A 20,000-nucleotide genomic window follows, 5' to 3' on the forward strand; every position below is an offset into this window, starting at 1 on the left:
AAATGTACTAGTTACAGCGACACGGGTAGATAGTTATGTCAACCTTCTTCATCTGCTGTTCATGATTTGGTTATCTGCAACCTTAACAGCAAAATTTTTACTCGCAAGTCCAAACATTTACTGCAACTGTTTGTTTATTTCAAGAACGAATCATGGTGTATAATTAAAAAATATTTAGAGTTCTTAAGAGTGCAGCTGAAATAATATACGGTATAGGTAATAATAATCATATTTGACTAACATTAAATGCTGGCACAAACTTTTTTTTAGGAGAGCAGCAGAGATAATGTGCAGCACAGACAATGCTCATATTTTTAACTTTAAAATAAAATGTTAGAACTGAAACACTTTCGATTGATACATAATTTATACAACACTCTCCATAATTTAATTATCTTGATTTACTTATCTGTTAGTTATGTCAGCGGAATATTTTTGATCACAATTTTTCACTTTTCTGTATTGGTCCGGACCAGTGTTAAAAAAAAAAATTGAATACCTGCGTAACGTGACATTACGAACGAACGTAAACTAAATTAAACCGGTGATACTGGAAATTAAACGCTGACCCAAAGTAACACGGTAATTGCGGTAATCAAAATTTAGTAATGCACATTGTGTTATGACAATGGATAGCCAGACAGCAGCATTCAGTGTCACCGGTTAAATAATAGACGCATTAGATGAAGAAACACGCCTGGACGTCTAGTAGTAGGAGTAGTAGTGGACTGCACTAGCCAGACAGTGCGCCGACAGATTGAGAAACGAGACTTCAGACAAAACGGAATGATAAGGAAGAAACAGAGAACGCGCGAAAGAGGTGACAAACATCTGTACACAGAAGTACTGGTAGCAAGACTGATGGAGAAACAAATGTACTGGGGTGAACTTCAGGAGACATGACAGGGTCGGGACAGTGACTGACGAGTTCCCACTTGAGTAAGGAAGATCAACACTTCGTTTATGTAAACATTGAAAACTTTATTAAAATAGAACAAAGATTCACGTTGATAACAAAACAATGAATTATTTACAAGTTTATACAATTAATAATCACAGGCAAGGCCGAGTCCACGTGTGCTGGTCCCTCACTGCGGCGGGGGTTTGGCGGCGTCCTCCGTCTCACTGTTGCGGACATCATTATTACCTGCAGTAACAGAACACGTGGGTTGAATATTTTACTCAAGTAGTCAAGCAGTCTAAAGTAAACGCGTTCACTCCTACAACGGCTACTGTGCCTTCAAGAATTTCATCTGCCAGATTTGTTCTTAATCTTCCAGGCAATGACAATAACGGTACAAGAAAGCAACAATGTACTGTAGGAAAATAAGCCTTATCAGAATTTAAGACCAATCCTTTGAAAAAAAAAAACATTAAGGAGACTGGTTTACTCTTCAAATGGTTTACTCTTCAAATCTGGACATTTTACAAGACCAGCCACAGAAGACAGGATGTAGCCAGTAGCATAAACACGAACACTCGCTCCCCCGCACTGAGCTTCACCCAAGCTCTCCCACACTGGCGTACCTGTCATTACCTTCAGTGTCCTCGTACAGACGCACGGACATCTTGGCGATATCCACCACCACCTTGAGCCAGTAGTCATCGGTGTAGTCCGTTTTAGTGTAGCTACTCAACACACACAGATCGAAGGCGCAGTTCTCTGTTGGAATAGGAACAGTGGCGAGATGACGCGCTTCGTGTGATGGGGAGGATTACAGGGAAGTGTGGAGCTCTAATAATCAGGGCCGAGACATAGAAGGGGAATAGGGAAGGTGTTTTCAGGCTTTTCATAAAGTAGAAATTCTGAACTATACGTACTACCAAGATAAAACAACGCATGCTTCGTAATTATGGGAGTTGTGTTGCTCATCTATCGCGAGTGTTGCTCATCTTACTAAAGGGAGAGCAACACCGTCTGGTAAGGGGGCAGGCTGATGTAGTGTTTATTACCGCTTACTGTTTTTAAGGCGACAATCGAGTAGTTCACTTAAATACAACGTAAACCCTTATGAATAGATGGCGATGTTAACTTGTATAGGAGTCATTAGTTACGCTTTGCAAGTTTAAACTGATATATTCCATTACAAAGCAGAAACCACCAAGGACTTCATTACTTTAACTTGGTGCACGTGTGGACATTTTACGATCTTAATTAGTTTAATCCTGTATACGTAGTTTTGTGGCAAGACCTTCCCCAAAGGCCACCGTGACAGTGTACACCTGGGGTTGACTCACCGATGTGGTGGCGCAGGTGGGGGAAGTTGCGGATGTGTGGGTGGAGCGTGGTGTTGCAGGTCTCGAAGAAGCGTCTCTTAATGGGCTGGAAGGCGGTGCAGGGACTCGTCTGGGTGGGAACAGATCAGGGAGCGACTGGATCACACACGTAGTAAAGCGGGAAGGATTGCCACGTAAAAAGGAATAAAGAAATCAAGAACAAATTATAATGGGCAAAATATACACCAATAAATGTACTAACCACAGGAAACCATACGAGGACAAAAGGACAAGAATTGGTTGGTTCAAGATGCATGCCAATATACAATAAGCGAGGGGATCAAGTAACAGGTTTAGAAACAGAATAAATACATTTAAAGGCACTGTAATAGATATTTAATGTATTGAGATTATGTCGAAGGCGAAGGGAATTACATTGCGGCCGAGAACGCGCCTCTGGTAAGGACAGACAAATATCAGCGAGACAAAGGAGGAAGACTTGGTACATGTTAAAAGATCGCTAATGAATTAGTTATGAGAGAGCGACGTGGATTAAGAAGGATTCACAGGAGCGGCTTAAGATTCACGGACGGAGAGAAATCCGATTAGGAATTCCGTAATAGAAGATTAATGACTTAATGGAGACGGAGATTCGAACTGGGAATTGAGAGAACGGAGATTGAAGCAAGCTAGCCCAGTAAAACTCGGCTTGTTGACAGCCAGAACATTCAATTTGACCGGATGTAGTGAAGGAAGCGGTTCCTGCGAGCCCAAGGAAAGAAATGTTTACTCTAAGCATGTGAAGGACCAGATAAGGAGAGCAAATTTGGGGCAACTTCGTTAACTGAAAATCTAGAGTCAGGAGTAATACATAAAGTAATCAAGATCCATTTATGTACACGTGGAGGCGACACGCAACTACCACGTGACGTAGTACACATGTTAACTTTTCTATTGTAACTTGTTTCCGTCCACGTAGCATTAAGCAACACCAAGAACGCTTAACATACCTGACGTACTAGTGCTAACCTCTATATTGTTCTTGGTTTCCGTCCACGTAACACAAGTAACATCAAGAACGTTACTGACGCACAGGGCAAACGACCTGTTAGTTACGCATGAAAATTACGCATAAAAACAAAGGAACCCTAATAGAATCATCGTTTCCAGACACGTAACATTCTTACAACGCACACCATCGCTTTAAGACTCCCAGATCACCCGGCACACATTCCAGAGTTACCCGACCCGGCGCATGACATAACATGACCTTGAATACTAGCGACCTCTAACACACCAGTGACCCCTGACCACTTAAGTCCCTTGCTGGCGGCGCGCGGCGTGGCGGGAATACCGAGTGGTCAAGCGCCATGCACAACACGTACTGAACAAGTTGTGCTGGTGCTGCAGTGCCGGAGTGGGAAGGGGGGGAGGGAGAGGGAGGTTTGTGTAGAGTTGAAGCAGGATTTTTGTGGGCTGAGGTGGTGAAGGCTTGAGATCCGCGGTTGGGGAGGTTGGGGTGGGGTGCAGGAGGTTGAGGAATGGAGAATCATGGGGTTGGGGAGTGAAGTTTAGGGGTGGGCGAATCCTGGGGCTTCTATGCGTGTTGGTGGCGTGGTTGTAAACGGAAATCACCTTAAACTGCTTACAGTGAACAATTAAGACGAAGCTAAACGTAATCACTGAGCATAAAGGGTTACATCAATAAAGACGATCAACAGTTTGCGGGAAATTGAAGCTAGCCAAGAATTTGTCAGCATTACTATTACAAAAAAAGAAAATGAACCACGCCAAAAATAAAGAAAACGAAATTTAATAGACCGCCTGACGTGCAACCAAGAACAGACAGCCTGAAGTGCAGTCCAGGAAAAAATACAGTTTATACAGCTTCATAACGTTTGACTGCAATCTTATTTACCTTCCGTTTTCTATAATCTTCCCTACCTTACGCTCAATAGAAAGTATGAATAAACAGGTGTATGTAAATGAACCACTGTAGCAGCGTGCCGTCCTGATGTGGGAGGTCGAACAGTCAAGGCAGCGTGATGTAAACCCCCACCCTACCACACCCTACCCCACCCTACCACACCCCATCCCACCTTATCCCACCCCACCCCGCCACTCACCGTATTCTCATCGCGGCATCCCTTACACGGCGCCTTGCATCTGGAGTTGCTCTGCACATTGGTCTGCAAGGCGGGAGGAGCGGGAGGTTAGGAGGAAGCAGGCGGCGACGTGGGCAATGATTCACCCAAACTTGTTCACACCCGCCATTATGCGCCAACACCAGTTTTTGTTGCGGTGTTCAGAGGTAGAAGTGATGCTGGGATGTTGAAACTCGGCCCGTCCACCACTACCCCTCCTCATCCCCTCTCAGCTTCCCCTCCCACTCACTTCCTTGCCTTCTCTCCCTCTTCCCTCGCATCTCCTCTCGCGCTCTCCTCTTGTGCCTCGCTGTTGGAATTTCAGTGTCTCCCCTCTCCTTCACTCCCCTCCCCATCCACTTCTCTGCAGTATCTCCTCCCTCCGTTCCTTGCGTGTTGAATAGCTCACTCTGCCCCCTGCTGTTCTGGTCCCTTCTCCCTCCCTCGGTTCCTCCGATGCCTCGCTCCCTCACTGGTTGCCTGCTTATTTGTTTGTGCCAGTCGTGTTTCAAGAAAATTCATACTATCTTATTTAGCTTCTTTGTTATCTAGGTCCTGATTTCGTAGACTACCTAATCTATAGCCGACTTCGGATTTCTTCACCATAAATTCTTCACCATAAAAACACTAAATCATCCTTAATCCTACTCATTTACCATGGAAAAGAGAATGGAGAGATTGATTGCTACACCATAAGTGCTCACTAAAAACTTACCCCATTGCAACGGAACAGTGGTGAAACAAGCGTCAACAAAAAAATATTAAATCCCATGAAGCAGTTTTAGAAACCGCTATTCAGTGACTTTCTACCTCGCAGGCTGGTCGTATAGAAATTAGGATTTTCCAGCCCAGTGCGGGAAATTCAAAGTTGCAGGGAAGTCAGTCCGCCGCATGCTGCCGGGAACCCGACGCACGTAAAAGGACCTGACGCTACCGGGAACTCGCCAGCGCGGGATAATTAACAGTCCCACATTGCGAGAGTCCCACGTGTTCTCCCTGACCTTGGCGTTAAGTACGGAAGAAAACTGAGCTACCCAGAAAACTTGACCGTATTTTCCAGTGAATAAAACGGAGGATGAAGTGATGTAAACCGAGTAAATGCCAAACGATATCTAGTAAGAGGAAATACAGGCGAGACTTTAGTACTTTAGTGTGTAACCTTATCTAACATTATCACGTAAAACAAGGGTATTGTAACTTTGTAGTGTTACAGTAGCGTTAACTGTAACCCTACCTAAATAGACAAAGGACAGAATTGACACCAAGCTAAATGAACGCGCGAGTTTAAACCATCTACCTAAATTCACCTACGAATGAAAACTAGCAAATTAGCATCGATAAACTAAAGAAAATATAAATCCGAAAATCTAAAAGACACATCACACCAAAATAAAAATAAAAATTAAAAACCGATAAACTAAAATTATAAATAACCCAAAAATCTAAAAGACAAAGCACACCAAAAAAAAAAAGCTATAAAAAAAATAGAAATAAACCCTAAAACACAAGACGCGGCACCTCAACCTAAACTGCAGACAAATACAAAACACACCACACCTTCCAGGAGTTGGGGAAGGCGAGCGGGAAGAAGGAGAGCGGGTGCACCAATCCCCCGCGGCTGGTGAAGTCATCATCCACGTGGTAGTTGAAGTGACCGCACAAACCATCCAGTTCGTCCGTGTGAGAGGCGTGGGCGATAACGTCCAGGCGGTGCGGGCAGTGGATCAGCTGGGGAGGGAGGGTGGTTACTCTCTAGGATTATATCAGAGAGAATAGGAACAAGGCAATACAGGGTGGGTTACGTGGCGCTGGTGTCTCTGTAATGATTTGGTGGTGGTGACAAGCAGTGTTTAGAATGTAATGATTTGGTGGTGACAAGCAGTGTTTAGAATGCCGGATTGGTTAAAGGACGAATGGAGAAGTCAAGGTCAAAGATAGTGGTAGGCTTGAACGTACCCGATTATCCGAGGTGGTAGGCTCGAAAACAAAAATTCTATAGATCTATGTACTGTTAAAAATACTTTCGTCGCAACTACCCTGCAATTGATCCTTTCCTCCAACTTCCCTGCAATTGATCCTTTCCTTCCTAGTAGTTGTGTGCAGGAACGCAGGACATGCAGTGGAGGCGCCATTCACCACACCATTCATCATCCCACTGGCTCATTTCCCACTCATAACATACACCTCGCCACGCGCCACCAGAGCCATCACACCATTTCACACTTCGAGCTGTCGTCACCACCACAACATTACGCATCGCACTCCCCGCACCACTGCGCCTCCACAGTACCACAACTTGCACACCACATACTCACCAATATACCAGGTTCCCCTAGTCTTTCCCAGGCCCTCCTGCACGGTTTACTCCATTTTCTTCATTCCCCTAAACACACCATCCCACACTTAGTCCCTCGTCACCAATAATGTCAACCACGTGCTCACCCCCTTAACCACCTAATTACACTAGACCCTTCTGATAACTACCATATCACCCTAGGTAGTAAAAACCACTCAACTTTCTAATCCACTTTCGTAATCCTCGCGACTAATCCCATCACTCAACACCGACTCCCACTAGCCTGTCACCCCTCCCCATCACTACATAGTCAGACGCACCATAATCCTGCTGGAACCGAAGAGGGTGAGGCAGCGAGGCGAGAGTACACCCCAGGGTGAGCGCCAGGCCAGCACAGGGTGACAGCCATCAGGTGACGTGAGGTGGTACACTTTGTTGGGCTCAGAGATGGAGAAGGGGTGGCCGTTGACGAACACCTGTAAGGGAGACACAGGACAGTGTACATGATAGGTCAAGGTGTACAGGACATGGTTCACAGGTGTAGATTAGGCGATACAAGTCACTAGTATATTATCTTTACTGCTTCAAATTGTCCCCGAGTTAGGCGATATGTCACTAGTATATTATCTTTACTGCTTCAAATTGTCCCCGCCACTCGTACTCATCCACATCACACGTCCATTAATCATCCACATCACACGTCCATTAATCATTATGTCTTCAGTTCATTCATTTTGTCTTCTCAACTCACGAATTCACCTAGCACTTCCTTCCACTCTGCCTCACCATTACATCACCTTCCTTCCCTCATCACTAAACTTCCACTCTGCCTCACCATTACATCACCTTCCTTCCCTCATCACTAAACCTTTCCTCATCCTCTCATTACTGCTGTCCTCAAATCACCTCACCATCACCCTATTACCTGAACCTTCCCCGTGCCCTCTCATCCCTCTCACGAACACCACCACCTCTACTCACATCAAACACGGCGCCGTTGGAAAGAGTAATGACGGTGTGGCGGTCGTTCTTGAAGGTGGTGTGGGCGAGGCAGGAGGCGCGCCCGAAGCACTCCTCGAATTCGCTGAACACGCCCACGTCAGGGTAGAAGAAGAAGCCACGTTGGGCCAGGGTGTAGTTGCAGGCGCCGTGGAAGTCATATCTGTGCCCGTCGAAGGTAATGTGGTGGGGGTCGTCATACACAGTACACCTGCTGCCTGAGAGGGGGGAGGAGGAAAGGAGTGATGCGAGGGTGGGTGGTCAAGCAAGAAGGGGAGGAGATGCAAGGAAACTGGGTGAGGGGGCGGGTAATGTGGTAGTGTGGGGGGAGGAAGGAGTGATGCGAGGGTGGATGGTCAAGCAAGGAAGGGGTGGGAAGGGGGCGAGGAGGTGGAGAGAGGGGAGGAAGGGAGGAGGATGCTTGTGGAGAAATGGTGTAGCCAAGGATGCGGTGATGGGTGGAAAGGACCGAATAGGACGTGTGGATGAATATGGTGCAGCGTTGTGCATTGTATCCGGTGGCTTGCCTGGCTGGAGAAATCAAATGTACACCACCCTCTGCTTATTGTTTGGTTTCTATATTACGGGGAACAAGACACCCTCCCACCATTAACACGCTGAACACAAGGCCTTATTAATTACAAGGCTTGTTTATCAGTTACTACCACAAGTTAAATAAGTAAAGTTACAGGAAGACCCACCCACCATTAACACGCTGAACATGGGCTTATTAATTACAAGGCGTATTCATTAATTACTGCAAGAACACGTTAAAATATCCCTGACAGCTCCAATTAATCGTTCAAGTCACTAAAATACGTAAAGAACAAAACTAACGACTGAACCGTATAGGGCCATTACCGACTAGCTTTCCCCATTACCAACCACAATTTCAACTAAACACCTATACAGTTCACCCACAGCATTCTGCAATCTTGGAGGTCGGGTGCCAGCAGGAGTCGCGGCACTGGAGAGTCACGCAGTGGGAGGTCAGCTCGGCGCTCTCGAAGTACAGCTGTCCATCAAACTCGCAGCCTGAAGTGACAGAAGGGACGGACGAGGTGTTGAGAAAGCAGAGGATGAAGAGTTACGGGGAGCAAGGGAGATCGTAGAGTTGTAGGAAGAAAGGAATAGAAGCAAGACGTAGAGGGTAACAAAGCGAGGAGATTGGAATAGAGGAAAAGACGCCAATGCATAAAGGAAATAAAAGTTAACGGGGGAATAGAAATAAAAAGGATAAATTAGAGATTGTAGGAATGAAACAATGATAGAAACTGTAGGAATAAAACTGATTTAGGATTTAAGGAGCGAGAAAGTAGGAAAACCGAATAACACCAGCCGCTTCACTCATTACATCCAATCACTGGTTTGCCCTTTCATGACCTTCACTTCACTATTCTTCTCACCATGACAAGACCCTCCCGTCACCGTCCTCTAAACCAGCTTCCCTAGAACCACAAAACTCCCACAGCAGCTTTCCTAATTTCAAAAACCATCCTTGACATCTCTCCCACTTAACACCACCACCATAACCTTACTAACACCGCCTCAGCCTTACAAATTTAACACCAATCTACATTCCATCCTTTACCTTACACCACCACCCTGTACACACACACACGACACGAACCCTGTATTAAGCCTGATCTTAATACCCACCTAAATTTGAAACCTATCCTGTTACACCCACCTGTAATTCAAACATCCCACCTGTATCCCAATGTCACAGATTTAAACCATCCGCATAACACCTGAATTTTAAGGACCCCCTCTTTAGAAACCTATATTTAAGGACACGTACCCGGACACGTACCCTTAGAACACTCCATTGACAAACTATTCCACATTAAAACGGCATACACCCACCCTTGCCACCTCATCACGTCTCACACACTCACAATCCTTCAGTCCCGGCTTGCTCAGGTAGCGCCTCACCACCTTGCCGTCCTCGCACACTAACTGTAGGCACACCCGCGGTAGGCTCAGCACCACGTCGCCCTCCGTGTAGGTCTGGTCTCCGTAGCAGCATAACTTGGGCCTCGGTATGGGCTCGATTATTATAATATCCTTGGCCGCTTCCGTAGCCTCTGGGAGTTGAGAGGAAGGAAGGGTAAGGGCCTGTACTGTGTTTCTCCGTGGACTGCTGCTTTTTTTTTTTTCTCCCCCACTGCGATACAAAACATTAACATCAAAAATAATACACAATGTCATTACAAGCATCTACGAGTACAAGGAAGCACGTGATGGATACATTTTGCAGTGTCTACCCAGCTTAAGTATTGGATGTGGCTGAAAGAATAAGTCAAGGTGGCCAATGATTAGACAGGTGTGACAGGTGTACCAGATACCAGTCTAAAGGGTTGAGGGAGCGTGTTACTGTTGTACAAGATAGCACTTAAAGGGTTATAAAATTTAAGTACTGAATAATGTAATGTTTAAAACGCCAGTACGATTCAATAGCGCCATATGGGAATTGAATACGAGAACTGTGGTGTCTCGTATAGGGAAATTGTAGGCAACCATTTGTTCTATAATATTAAGTGTCAAAAGGATGAAGGTTACAGGAAGCATCCCAGATTTTTCAAGCTTACCATTAAAATTTTTTCTGACTTACCATTCAAAAATACCATTCCAAAATTAAGAATGAAAGTTACCTTAGCATTTGAAAGTTACCTTGGCTTTCTAAATTAAGAACGAAAGATTTCAAGCTTAACATCCAGAATATTTCAAAACATCTAGAATATTTCAAAATTTTTCAAACTTACCATTCGAAAATAAAGAAAGACCAAGCACCAAGCAGTGTACATTGTAACCGTAATACGTTTAGTGGAATGATGTCCCAGTGTTTAATAGTCAAAAGTTGACACGTGCGGGCAATTGAAGGGAATTACCTCAACAATAGGAAACTTTCGTGGCGAGTATTGGATTTGCGTGCTGGACTGTGACGGCAGCGCGTCACGTATGACAGGTCGGTGCATTTCAGGCCTGTATTTTTGTCATTTCCTCATCGCCAAGGGTTGCGCATTTCTTCATAGTGCCAAGGATAGCGGGTTCACTTCCGGGAGGGTCTCGTATTACAAGTGGTGTATTTTGCAGAGGGTTTGCCGTGAACCAGACGTGCCTGTTCTTCAGGAAACAACGAGTCGGAGTTGGACAAGGCATGAAAAAGAATTATTTTCTGTTCTCGACAATGGCGTGGCTGTGTGATGCGCGGCACAAAGCGTGGCCACCTGGAGCAGTAAATGAAACTTCAAGTGAATCTCACGCTCCATTTGTGAATATTGACGGTAAATTAAATGCATTGTATTATATACTCCCGTGATCAGAGTAACTCGCCGACACAAGTAACCTACACAAGTAAGAGCACTAAAAATAGAACACTGAAGTCTTAAAAATAGAACACTAAAGCCAAGAGAATTTAGAGCACGATACGGTTGAAAATACACAACCACGTGGCGATGGTTGAAAATAAACGCTTCCTGTTATGATGGTGATGGTGGTGGTGGGGGTGACGGCCGCGTGTAAACAAAGGCTCCATAAACAACCTGGGAAACCCACCTTCGTCCTGAGCCAGAGTCACCTGGGCGAGGAGCAGCAGGAAGGGGACGAGCCACGCCGCCAGGAAATGCATCTCGTGGACGTGTCTGGCAACACCTGGCTGGGGAGGCATCGAGACATACAAAACATTGACTGCTGGAACTATAATTAAAATAGTCAAGACTATCTAATTAACAATTCCCTACAATTTGGAGTTTCCACTAGAGCGGGATGGATGCGGTTAGCCAGAAAAAAGATAGTCTTGGTTTCCCCGAGTCCTGGTTTCCCTGAGCGAAAGTCAAAGAATTCGTGACAAGGTGATACAATTAGACACCAAGGAGGATTTCCCAGAGTTTGCCTTCTAAGGATGGAAACCACATGCATCACGCCACATGCCTCACGCCGGGAAAAGTGGAGCGGAAGGCGATTAGCGATATGGCGCCTTAGGTCACGTAGCACCGAGGCCTCCACTGGTTCAATAACAAAAAACTACCGGCACACACCACGACCATTTATAGAAAGCTGTAATGCTCGCTAAACACCACTCGGGATTCAATTCACCTCTGAAGGCCACCGTCTGAGTTACATCGCTGCCATTTCCTTACGTTACTATCTCTTCACCTTCCGAGTCTCATTTTTCACCAGTCTGCATTTATTTCATCTAGAGTATATTTACTTTGTCTACTCTTGTAGCCTACCCGTTCAATATTTGTCACACAGGTAATTAACTGACCTAATGCAGTTAATTTACTACCATTATTTACATTCAGTATCGCCTTTTAACTATTACCAGTGTATAAAACTCAAGCTTGTAATACGCTGTCCGGTCTCGATACGTACCTTAGTATATTAAAACTGCACTCCTGTCTGGAATCCTACGCTATTCTGTCCGTCTATGGTATCCTACGCTATCCTATTGCCGGTATCACGTCTCCGAGTCCTGCTGCACGATACCAGACAGAGCAAGACTTTACCAGACATAGCAAGACGTTCACCTATCAGTTACGCCCTTGAATTATTTTTTTTTAGCTCTCTCCAACATTCTCTTACTCTGGAGAAGGAAAGGAGGCTGTCCGGTCTAAAGGTTCGGAACGGATCTCACTAATCATCCTAATTAAGTTTTATGAACCCATCTTTCTTTCCTCTCCTCTCTCCCTTCTCCCCTCAACCTATATACCTTTTTCCCTCGTCTGCTACCTACCTCGCTTCCTCCTCTTTCCCTCCCGCCTCCAGTCCTCACCAGTACCACCTCTCCTTATACTTCATTATATCCATGTGGCTGGAACCTTCACCACATCCGAACTTCATCCCTTCCACCACTTCCTTTCCACCTCTCCACCTCCCCGTAAATTCTGAACCAAACTTTTTTTTCCCCTCCCCCTCCTGTTTACACTGTCCCTTTCCCATCCCCCTTCCCCACCAACACCACACATCGCCTCGGCTCGTCTTCTATTACATAAACCTTTTTCTTTTACTTTCGTTCACCTCGCTAACTTGTCTCTTGTTTAATGGTAAATCCTGGGTCGCTTGCTTCACTACCCCTCCACTACCCATCACTACCACTGACTACTAAACTACCACTCGGACTACCAAACTTCCAAGGTCATTAATTACAAACACTACCACATCTTTACTACTTACTAGACAAACCACATCCACCTACATGTACACTGCAGCACCAGTTTCCCCCCCCGCCTTCTACCACAAGCGTTTCCTCACCAGTCAGACACACCCAGCTACACCACATTACTCGCCAGTCTGTCAGGTCATTGTTACCACTGCTGGCTCGCCTAGTTATGGTGCGGGAGAATTACATAGCGGGGAGACTAGCGAGGATAGTCTTGATTGCTATGATAGTTTAGGTAGTTGTAGTTATTTGCGACTTACTGTGATTCGAGTTTATCCTGTTATACCCGTTTACTTTGGCGTTCCCGTAAATTCAGTATGCAGTGAAAATTGTAATGGTATCCTGTAATATAGGTTAGAATTATCACCTTTAATATTTTAACAGCTATACACAAGTAATCGCTTATACACTAGTGGCTTCAATTTACCCCTTGCTTATACCCCCCCCATACACACCACCCTCTCTCAGCTGCACCGCACCAGAGAACCCTCTACCCTGCAACCAAAATACAGGACACCTAAATTACAACACTAACTTGCATCACTCTATACATGGTACCCAATCTTCCACCATACCTTCACCTTTTCACCTTCCGACACAGCTACACCCTGCAAGCAACCTATGTACCTGTACCCTGCAGCCCCGAGTGTCCGCTATGTCCTTACCGAGTCGGGCCGTTCAAGGTGACAGATCCTAAAATACCCGCGAGAGTTCAACGTCCTAACGCGCTTCTGTCACCGTGGCCTTTTTATAACGACCCGCGAACAAAGACAGCAGCGCCAGGCCAGCGAGTGTACAGGCGCGGGACGGCCCTATTTACACGGCGGCTGGCGATAAAGCAAGGCCGCTCGTACACCCGCGATGCCGGGAGAGTGTGGCGCAATTGTTAATATTTCTGGACTTCACGTATTTGTACCAAGTTTGCGCGTCTTCCCTGCCCCGTGCTCTGTCCACTGCTCTGTCCACTGTCCTCCGCGTCGTAAAGGAATGAAGGTATTACTGCTGACATGCAAGAACTTGAAGTAAAGGTGTGTGCGCATTTAAAGTTCCTGACGTTTGACGATTCCAAGGCTTTATATTCCCTTCAGGACTCAGAATACACGGTGTGGCGTGGCGGCTAGATGTGGCATCCCGCTATACGCAACTGAACGTAAAGTTTATTGGAGAACTACAATAGATAACGAAGGAACGCACAACCAAGTTCATCAACAAAGTCCCCTTAACAGTTTAGCTTTAATACACCCAACCTTCCTCCATTAAGGCACGACGATAGAAAGATCAAATAGAATACGAAGGGACACACAATTCTAACGTGAAGTACCGAGGCACTTAAAGACACCTTTAGCACAGTTTACCTTCAGTACAAACAGCCTCCCTTCATTAACCCACTACAGTACAAAGCTCTGCCGTGTACCTAAAACCATTAACATTTTAACTCCTCAAATATTCAAATACAGACTACAGAAGTGCAAGATACTAGAGCACGTTCCTAATGGCTTCGCAGAAAAAACAATAGAATCTTAATTACCTCTCCCTTACGACCTACAAACACTTATTAATGCACATCAGGGAGACATGCCAAGGGAAAGCCAAATATTCAGTGTCAGTTTGGGATGGAAGAGAAAGAATAACCAAAAGAAACATCGATTTGCGTTCAAGTTCACACATTCTTACGCAGTTGGATTGTGGGCTAAAAATAATATCAACGTTAAGTGAAATGAATCTTTGGCATTAATAAGGCGAGCTGAACAGACAAATGTAAAGCGAATCTTAGGCATTAATAAGGCAAGTTTAACAGACAAAAGTAAAAGTGAAATGTATCTTACGCATTAATAAGGCAAGTTGAACATAGACACGAGTAAAAGTGAAGTGAATCCTACGCATTAATTAGGCGAGCTGGACATGGGCAAGCTTAAACGCCGTGTTAATTCGTAAACGCCGTGTTAGTTCGAGCGGTTTGTCAAAATAGAATAGTTTTATCACCATGTAAACACGTCAGAAGAGCGGAGAGTTACACACACCAATATATGAAACCACCACTCCACTTATGAACGAACATCCATATTTTCTCCAACTTCAATCTCCCGACACATTGTACTGTACCCTTTCACACCTGCAACCATAACAAATTACGAGCCTCGGTAGGAAACATCAAGGTCACAACTACAACATTGATACCATACATAACTATCTCGAATAATGTAAAACTCTAGACACGACACACCTAGTAAGTTCCCATGCTAAACACCCTTAGTAAATAAACCCCACAGTATTTTTTTATTTATTATTTAATTTATTTATAACTTACTTTTTTTTTTACTTTTTTTTTTTATTATTTTTTTTTACCTAGAAATATCTATACCAAACAACGCCCTCTAAGAATGGCAAGTGGCACGCAAGTTTCACGTTAAGTAAGACTGCCAACCAAACCCAAACGAAACTAACACCAATCTCATCTCCTCTCTTAGAATACCCAAACAAAATTAATTCCACAAACATTACATATATCAATTAGTTCTTAAAGACCTCTTCCTTCCCCACAAAAAAAAAAAAAAAAAAAAAAAAAAAAAAGGAAAAACACTCACTAAAGAAACACCAATATTTCAGCCTCATATAACCTATACACAACGAATATTACCTTGAAGAGACACCCTTCAACGGCGGGGCGGTGTTAAACAGGTGGCAGGCCGGCAGCTGGTGGGTGACTGCCTGCTTGGCCCACACCCCGCGCCTCTACATCTCGCCTCGACGCTGATTGGCTAATAACCTCAAATAAACGATTCCGATTGGCCGTGGCTTAGCCGAGTAACGAGGGCACGGGCTGGAAACTGGCCCTTGGATCCGCCGCCTTTTTCCGCGCGATAGAAAACGGAATGAGATTACTATGTCTTTTTTAAGGAAAACGGACTCGCCGGGCAAACTGTAATAAATGCTTGACGCGAGGCGGCGATAGAAAACGGGGAGAGGTTATTGGAGATACTACTGATTTTTTTTTTCTTTTTTCATATTCTCATTTTTATGCGCAGAAAAAAAAAAGTTAATTTGTAAACTTTGACTTTTCCTTATTTTTTAAATCTCATTTCGTTGTTATTTTCGGCGAATTAAAGATAGAGAAATAGATTGATAGGTAGACAAATAGATAGATAGATAATTACATAGATCAATAGATAGGCGGATAGATATATAGATAAATATGTATTATACTGTAAATAAATTGATAGCTCTCTCTCTCCCTCTCTGCTCATCCACGCCCTCACTTTCCGGTTCATCGCGGCACCGAGGCTTCATCTCTCTGATTCGAAGCAGTCTCGTTGCTCGTCTCGGTGTCGTTCGGTCGAGACTGCGAACCTTGTGTCGACTCACCGAAGCGACGCTGAAGCTGTAAAGACCAAACTGCCCTGATTAACTGCTGCCCTCTCTCTCTCTCTCTCTCTCTCTCTCTCTCTCTCTCTCTCTCTCTCTCTCTTGTTTATCTGCTTTGTTTGTTTATTGGTGTTTTATGTTCTCGTTATTGTTGTTGTTGTTGTTGTTGTTGTTGTTGTTCTCTTCTTCTTATTCTTATTATTATTATTATTATATTGTTATCGTTATTATTATTATTGTTATTATTTTATTCTATCTTTTTATTCTGCTTCTCCTCCTCCTCCTCCTCCTCCTCGTAACTCAAGGCACAAAGAAAGCATTTAAAAGGAAGAAAAAAATATAAAAAGCACAATAACAACAAAAAATGAGTTAAATGAAAAACAGAGAGAGAGAGAGAGAGAGAGAGAGAGAGAGAGAGAGAGAGAGAGAGAGAGAGAGAGAGAGAATGGATGGATGGCACGGGAAACACGACAAAACAACACGAAAGTTACGAAATTACCGACCGAAAGTAGTGATTGGGCTCCCGCTTGTCTCCAGCACACACACACACACACACACACACACACACACACACACACACACACACACACACACACACACACACACACACACACACACATCGCCTGCCAAATTTCCCGTTAACTCTTCTCATCAATTTTTTTTTCTCTCTGTCAATCTCCATCTCTCTCTCTCTCTCTCTCTCTCTCTCTCTCTCTCTCTCTCTCTCTCTCTCTCTCTCTCTCTCTCTCTCTCTCTCTTGTTTGATAGCTGTTTCACTTTCCCTCCGTCAAACGTATGAGATGGTAGTTAGTTAGTAGTAGTAGTAGTAGTAGTAGTAGTAGTAGTAGTAGTAGTAGTAGTAGTAGTAACATAAATTTAATCTTTTAAGCTCCCTAACGACTCAACACCAACAACCTGATTACTGAGTCTATTCCATTCATCCATCTGTTTGTTTGTTTTTTGTTTTTTTTATCTATTTATTTAATGTATCAAGCTTGAACCGTTTATTCTTGTTCCATCCTTATTACTGACTGAGGATTTTACTTACGTCACCCTTAAAGACCTCTATCAGATCCCCCTCTTAAACTCCGCCTCTCATAAGACTGAAATTTTTAAATGCTTCACTTTCCTTTCATATGGATTCCTTTCATCTGTGTCCTTTTAGTCATCCTCTCTACTGATTCTAATAGACCTATATCCCTCCTGCAATGTGGGGACCAGAACTGCACTGCGTAATCTAGATGAGGTCTGACTAGCGCCAAATGTAACCTTGATATTACATCTGGACTTCTACTTTTAATATTCCTAAAAAGTGTTCTAGTCCCAGATTTGCGTTATTTATGATTTTTTTTTTTTTTTCTGACGGAGAGCAAAAGTAACTAATTCCTAAATACTTTTCGTTATCTAATGTCACCAGAGTCTCGTTTTTTATTGTGCATCTGTTGTGTGTGTAGTAGTAGTAGTAGTAGTAGTAGTAGTAGTAGTAGTAGTAGTAGTAGTAGTAGTAACAACATCAAGTAGCAGTAATAATAATAGTAAGGAGAAGACGAAGAAGAAAAAGAAAAGAAGAAAGAGAAAAGAAGAGAAACAAAAATTATACAAAACAGTAGTATCATATATTCTTCTCTTTCTCTTTTCTTATTCTTCTACTTATCCACTGGCTCATTTAATTCCCTCCTTCTTAATTCATCTTACCAGTGTTTACCTCTTTATTTCGTCTTTCCTTTATTTTTTTTTATTTTTTTACTTTTTTTTCAGAAACTTAGTTAACTAGGAGAGTGAGATAAGAAAAGGCCTGGAATTCAAACTTGAGGCTTTTGTTTCTCTCTCTCTCTCTCTCTCTCTCTCTCTCTCTCTCTCTCTCTCTCTCTCTCTCTCTCTCTCTCTCTCTCTCTCTCTCTCTCTCTCTCTCTCTCCTTTCCTTCTCTATACCCCTCTCATTTTTCTCTCATCTTTCTCCCTCCCATTCCCTCTCCTTTCTTCCTAATATTCCCTCTTGAAAACCTCAAAATACTATTCAACAAAACTCTCTCTCTCTCTCTCTCTCTCTCTCTCTTTCTCAGTAAGCCAGGCCCAGGAGAGTCGTCTAAGGCAGTAACGAAGCTTCACATCATTGGCTTCGAAGCTCCGAACACACACTCTCAGTAGCTCGTTAGGAAGGAATGGTTTGGGGAAGAATGGTCTCTCTCTCTCTCTCTCTCTCTCTCTCTCTCTCTCTCTCTCTCTCTCTCTCTCTCTCGTTCGCTTTTTTTTCTTTTTCTTTTCTTTTTTTTTGTGTTGTCATTAATTTTCTTGTTTTGTTTGTTTCGTTGACTCGTTTTCTTTTTTTTTTCTCTCTCTTTTTATCGTTTGATTTTTGTGAGGTCTTTTTTATTTATTTTATATTTTTTCCTCTTTTCTTTGTTTTCATTCTCATTTTCTTTCTTATTTTATTTTTTCCGTTTATTTTTTCTTTTGTTTCTTTCCTATTCACGTGTATCTTCTCTTTTCTTCTTCTTCTTCTTCTTCTTCTTCTTCTTCTTCTTCTTCTTCTTCTTCTTCTTCTTCTTCTTCTTCTTCTTCTTCTTTATTCACTTCCTATTTCCTCTTTATATTGTCTTTTTATTTCATTCGTTTTTCATTTTTTTTTTGCATTTGTTCTTTATGTTTTCCTGTGTGTGTGTGTGTGTGTGTGTGTGTGTGTGTGTGTGTGTGTGTGTGTGTGTGTGTGTGTGTGTGTGTGTGTGTGTGTGTGTGTGTGTGTTTAGTATGCATGTACGTAAGGCAAGTCATGCATTTATGGTACACATGAACGCATCTAGACAGACATATGTGTACGTGCTCTCTCTCTCTCTCTCTCTCTCTCTCTCTCTCTCTCTCTCTCTCTCTCTCTCTCTCTCTCTCTCTCTCTCTCTCTCATTCACTCGATACTTACATTAAATATTTCTATCTTTACTTTTTATTCTATTATCTTTATTTCTTCTCTTCCTTTTCTCTTCTTCTCTTCTCTTCTTCTCTATCCTCTTTCTCCTTCTCCTTATTCTCCTCCTTGTTTCCCTCCCTCGTCGTTCTCCTTCTCCTTTTTTTTTCCTCATCTTGTTCCTCCTCCGTCTTCGTCCCACAATCCTCCTCCTCCTCCTCCTCCTCCTCCTCCTCCTCCTCCTCCTCCTCCTCCTCCTCCTCCTCCTCCTCTACCTGAACTAAAGGAGAAGGATCGACTCCCAAGCAGGTAACACCCCACCTCTCTCTCTCTCTCTCTCTCTCTCTCTCTCTCTCTCTCTCTCTCTCTCTCTCTCTCTCTCTCTCTCTCTCTCTCTCTCTCTGAACCCTCCTATTCCATCTTATTTATCTACTTATATTCCTTTCTTTCTCTCTCTCGCTCTATTTTTTTCTCTTTCTTTCTCTGTTCGTGTATATTTATCGAATGAGATCTCCTGCTGATGTAATAAAAGAGAGAGAGAGAAAAAAAGAAAGAGAGAAAGAGAGAAAGAAAGCAAGGAACAAAGGAAGATAAGAACACAGGAGGGGACGAGATAAAGCTAAATAGGAAGCAGAGAGGGAGAGAAAGAGAGAGAGAGAGAGAGAGAGAGAGAGAGAGAGAGAGAGAGAGAGAGAGAGAGAGAGAGGGAGGGAGGGAGAAATACATACATTCGTACATACATGAATACATACATAGCAAGATAGACAAATTGAATAAATGACTTGCAGACACACACACACACACACACACACACACACACACACACACACACACACACACACACACACACACACACACACACACACACTCAAATAAAAGCAGGTACATACTACTGCACACACACACACACACACACAC

General features: G+C 43.6%; 2 protein-coding genes across 4 annotated transcripts in view; one reads left to right on the top strand and one right to left on the bottom strand.

Moving 5' to 3' along the window:
* The window catches only part of LOC135113089 (uncharacterized), a 94,856-nt gene that overhangs the window by 7,083 nt on the left and 67,773 nt on the right, over nucleotides 1–20,000 (top strand). The window lies entirely within an intron of this gene.
* On the bottom strand, nucleotides 961–15,580 carry LOC135113088 (otogelin-like). Of its 3 annotated transcripts, none has more exons than XM_064028113.1 (11): nucleotides 15,459–15,580; nucleotides 11,215–11,314; nucleotides 9,555–9,743; nucleotides 8,578–8,691; nucleotides 7,639–7,874; nucleotides 6,978–7,133; nucleotides 5,919–6,089; nucleotides 4,344–4,406; nucleotides 2,239–2,347; nucleotides 1,538–1,663; nucleotides 961–1,147 (listed from the first exon to the last, which is right to left on the bottom strand). In XM_064028113.1, exons 2-11 carry the CDS (start codon nucleotides 11,285–11,287, stop codon nucleotides 1,089–1,091), a joined length of 1,296 nt encoding a protein of 431 aa, XP_063884183.1. In that variant the 5' UTR covers nucleotides 11,288–11,314; nucleotides 15,459–15,580; the 3' UTR covers nucleotides 961–1,088. The 3 variants fall into 3 exon arrangements, with proteins under 3 accessions (XP_063884183.1, XP_063884185.1, XP_063884184.1); XM_064028115.1 differs by having other exon boundaries at nucleotides 1,528–1,663; XM_064028114.1 differs by having other exon boundaries at nucleotides 11,215–11,310; nucleotides 15,459–15,542.

The sequence above is a fragment of the Scylla paramamosain genome, chromosome 25 (genome assembly GCF_035594125.1).
Source record: "Scylla paramamosain isolate STU-SP2022 chromosome 25, ASM3559412v1, whole genome shotgun sequence".
Classification (NCBI taxonomy): domain Eukaryota; kingdom Metazoa; phylum Arthropoda; class Malacostraca; order Decapoda; family Portunidae; genus Scylla; species Scylla paramamosain.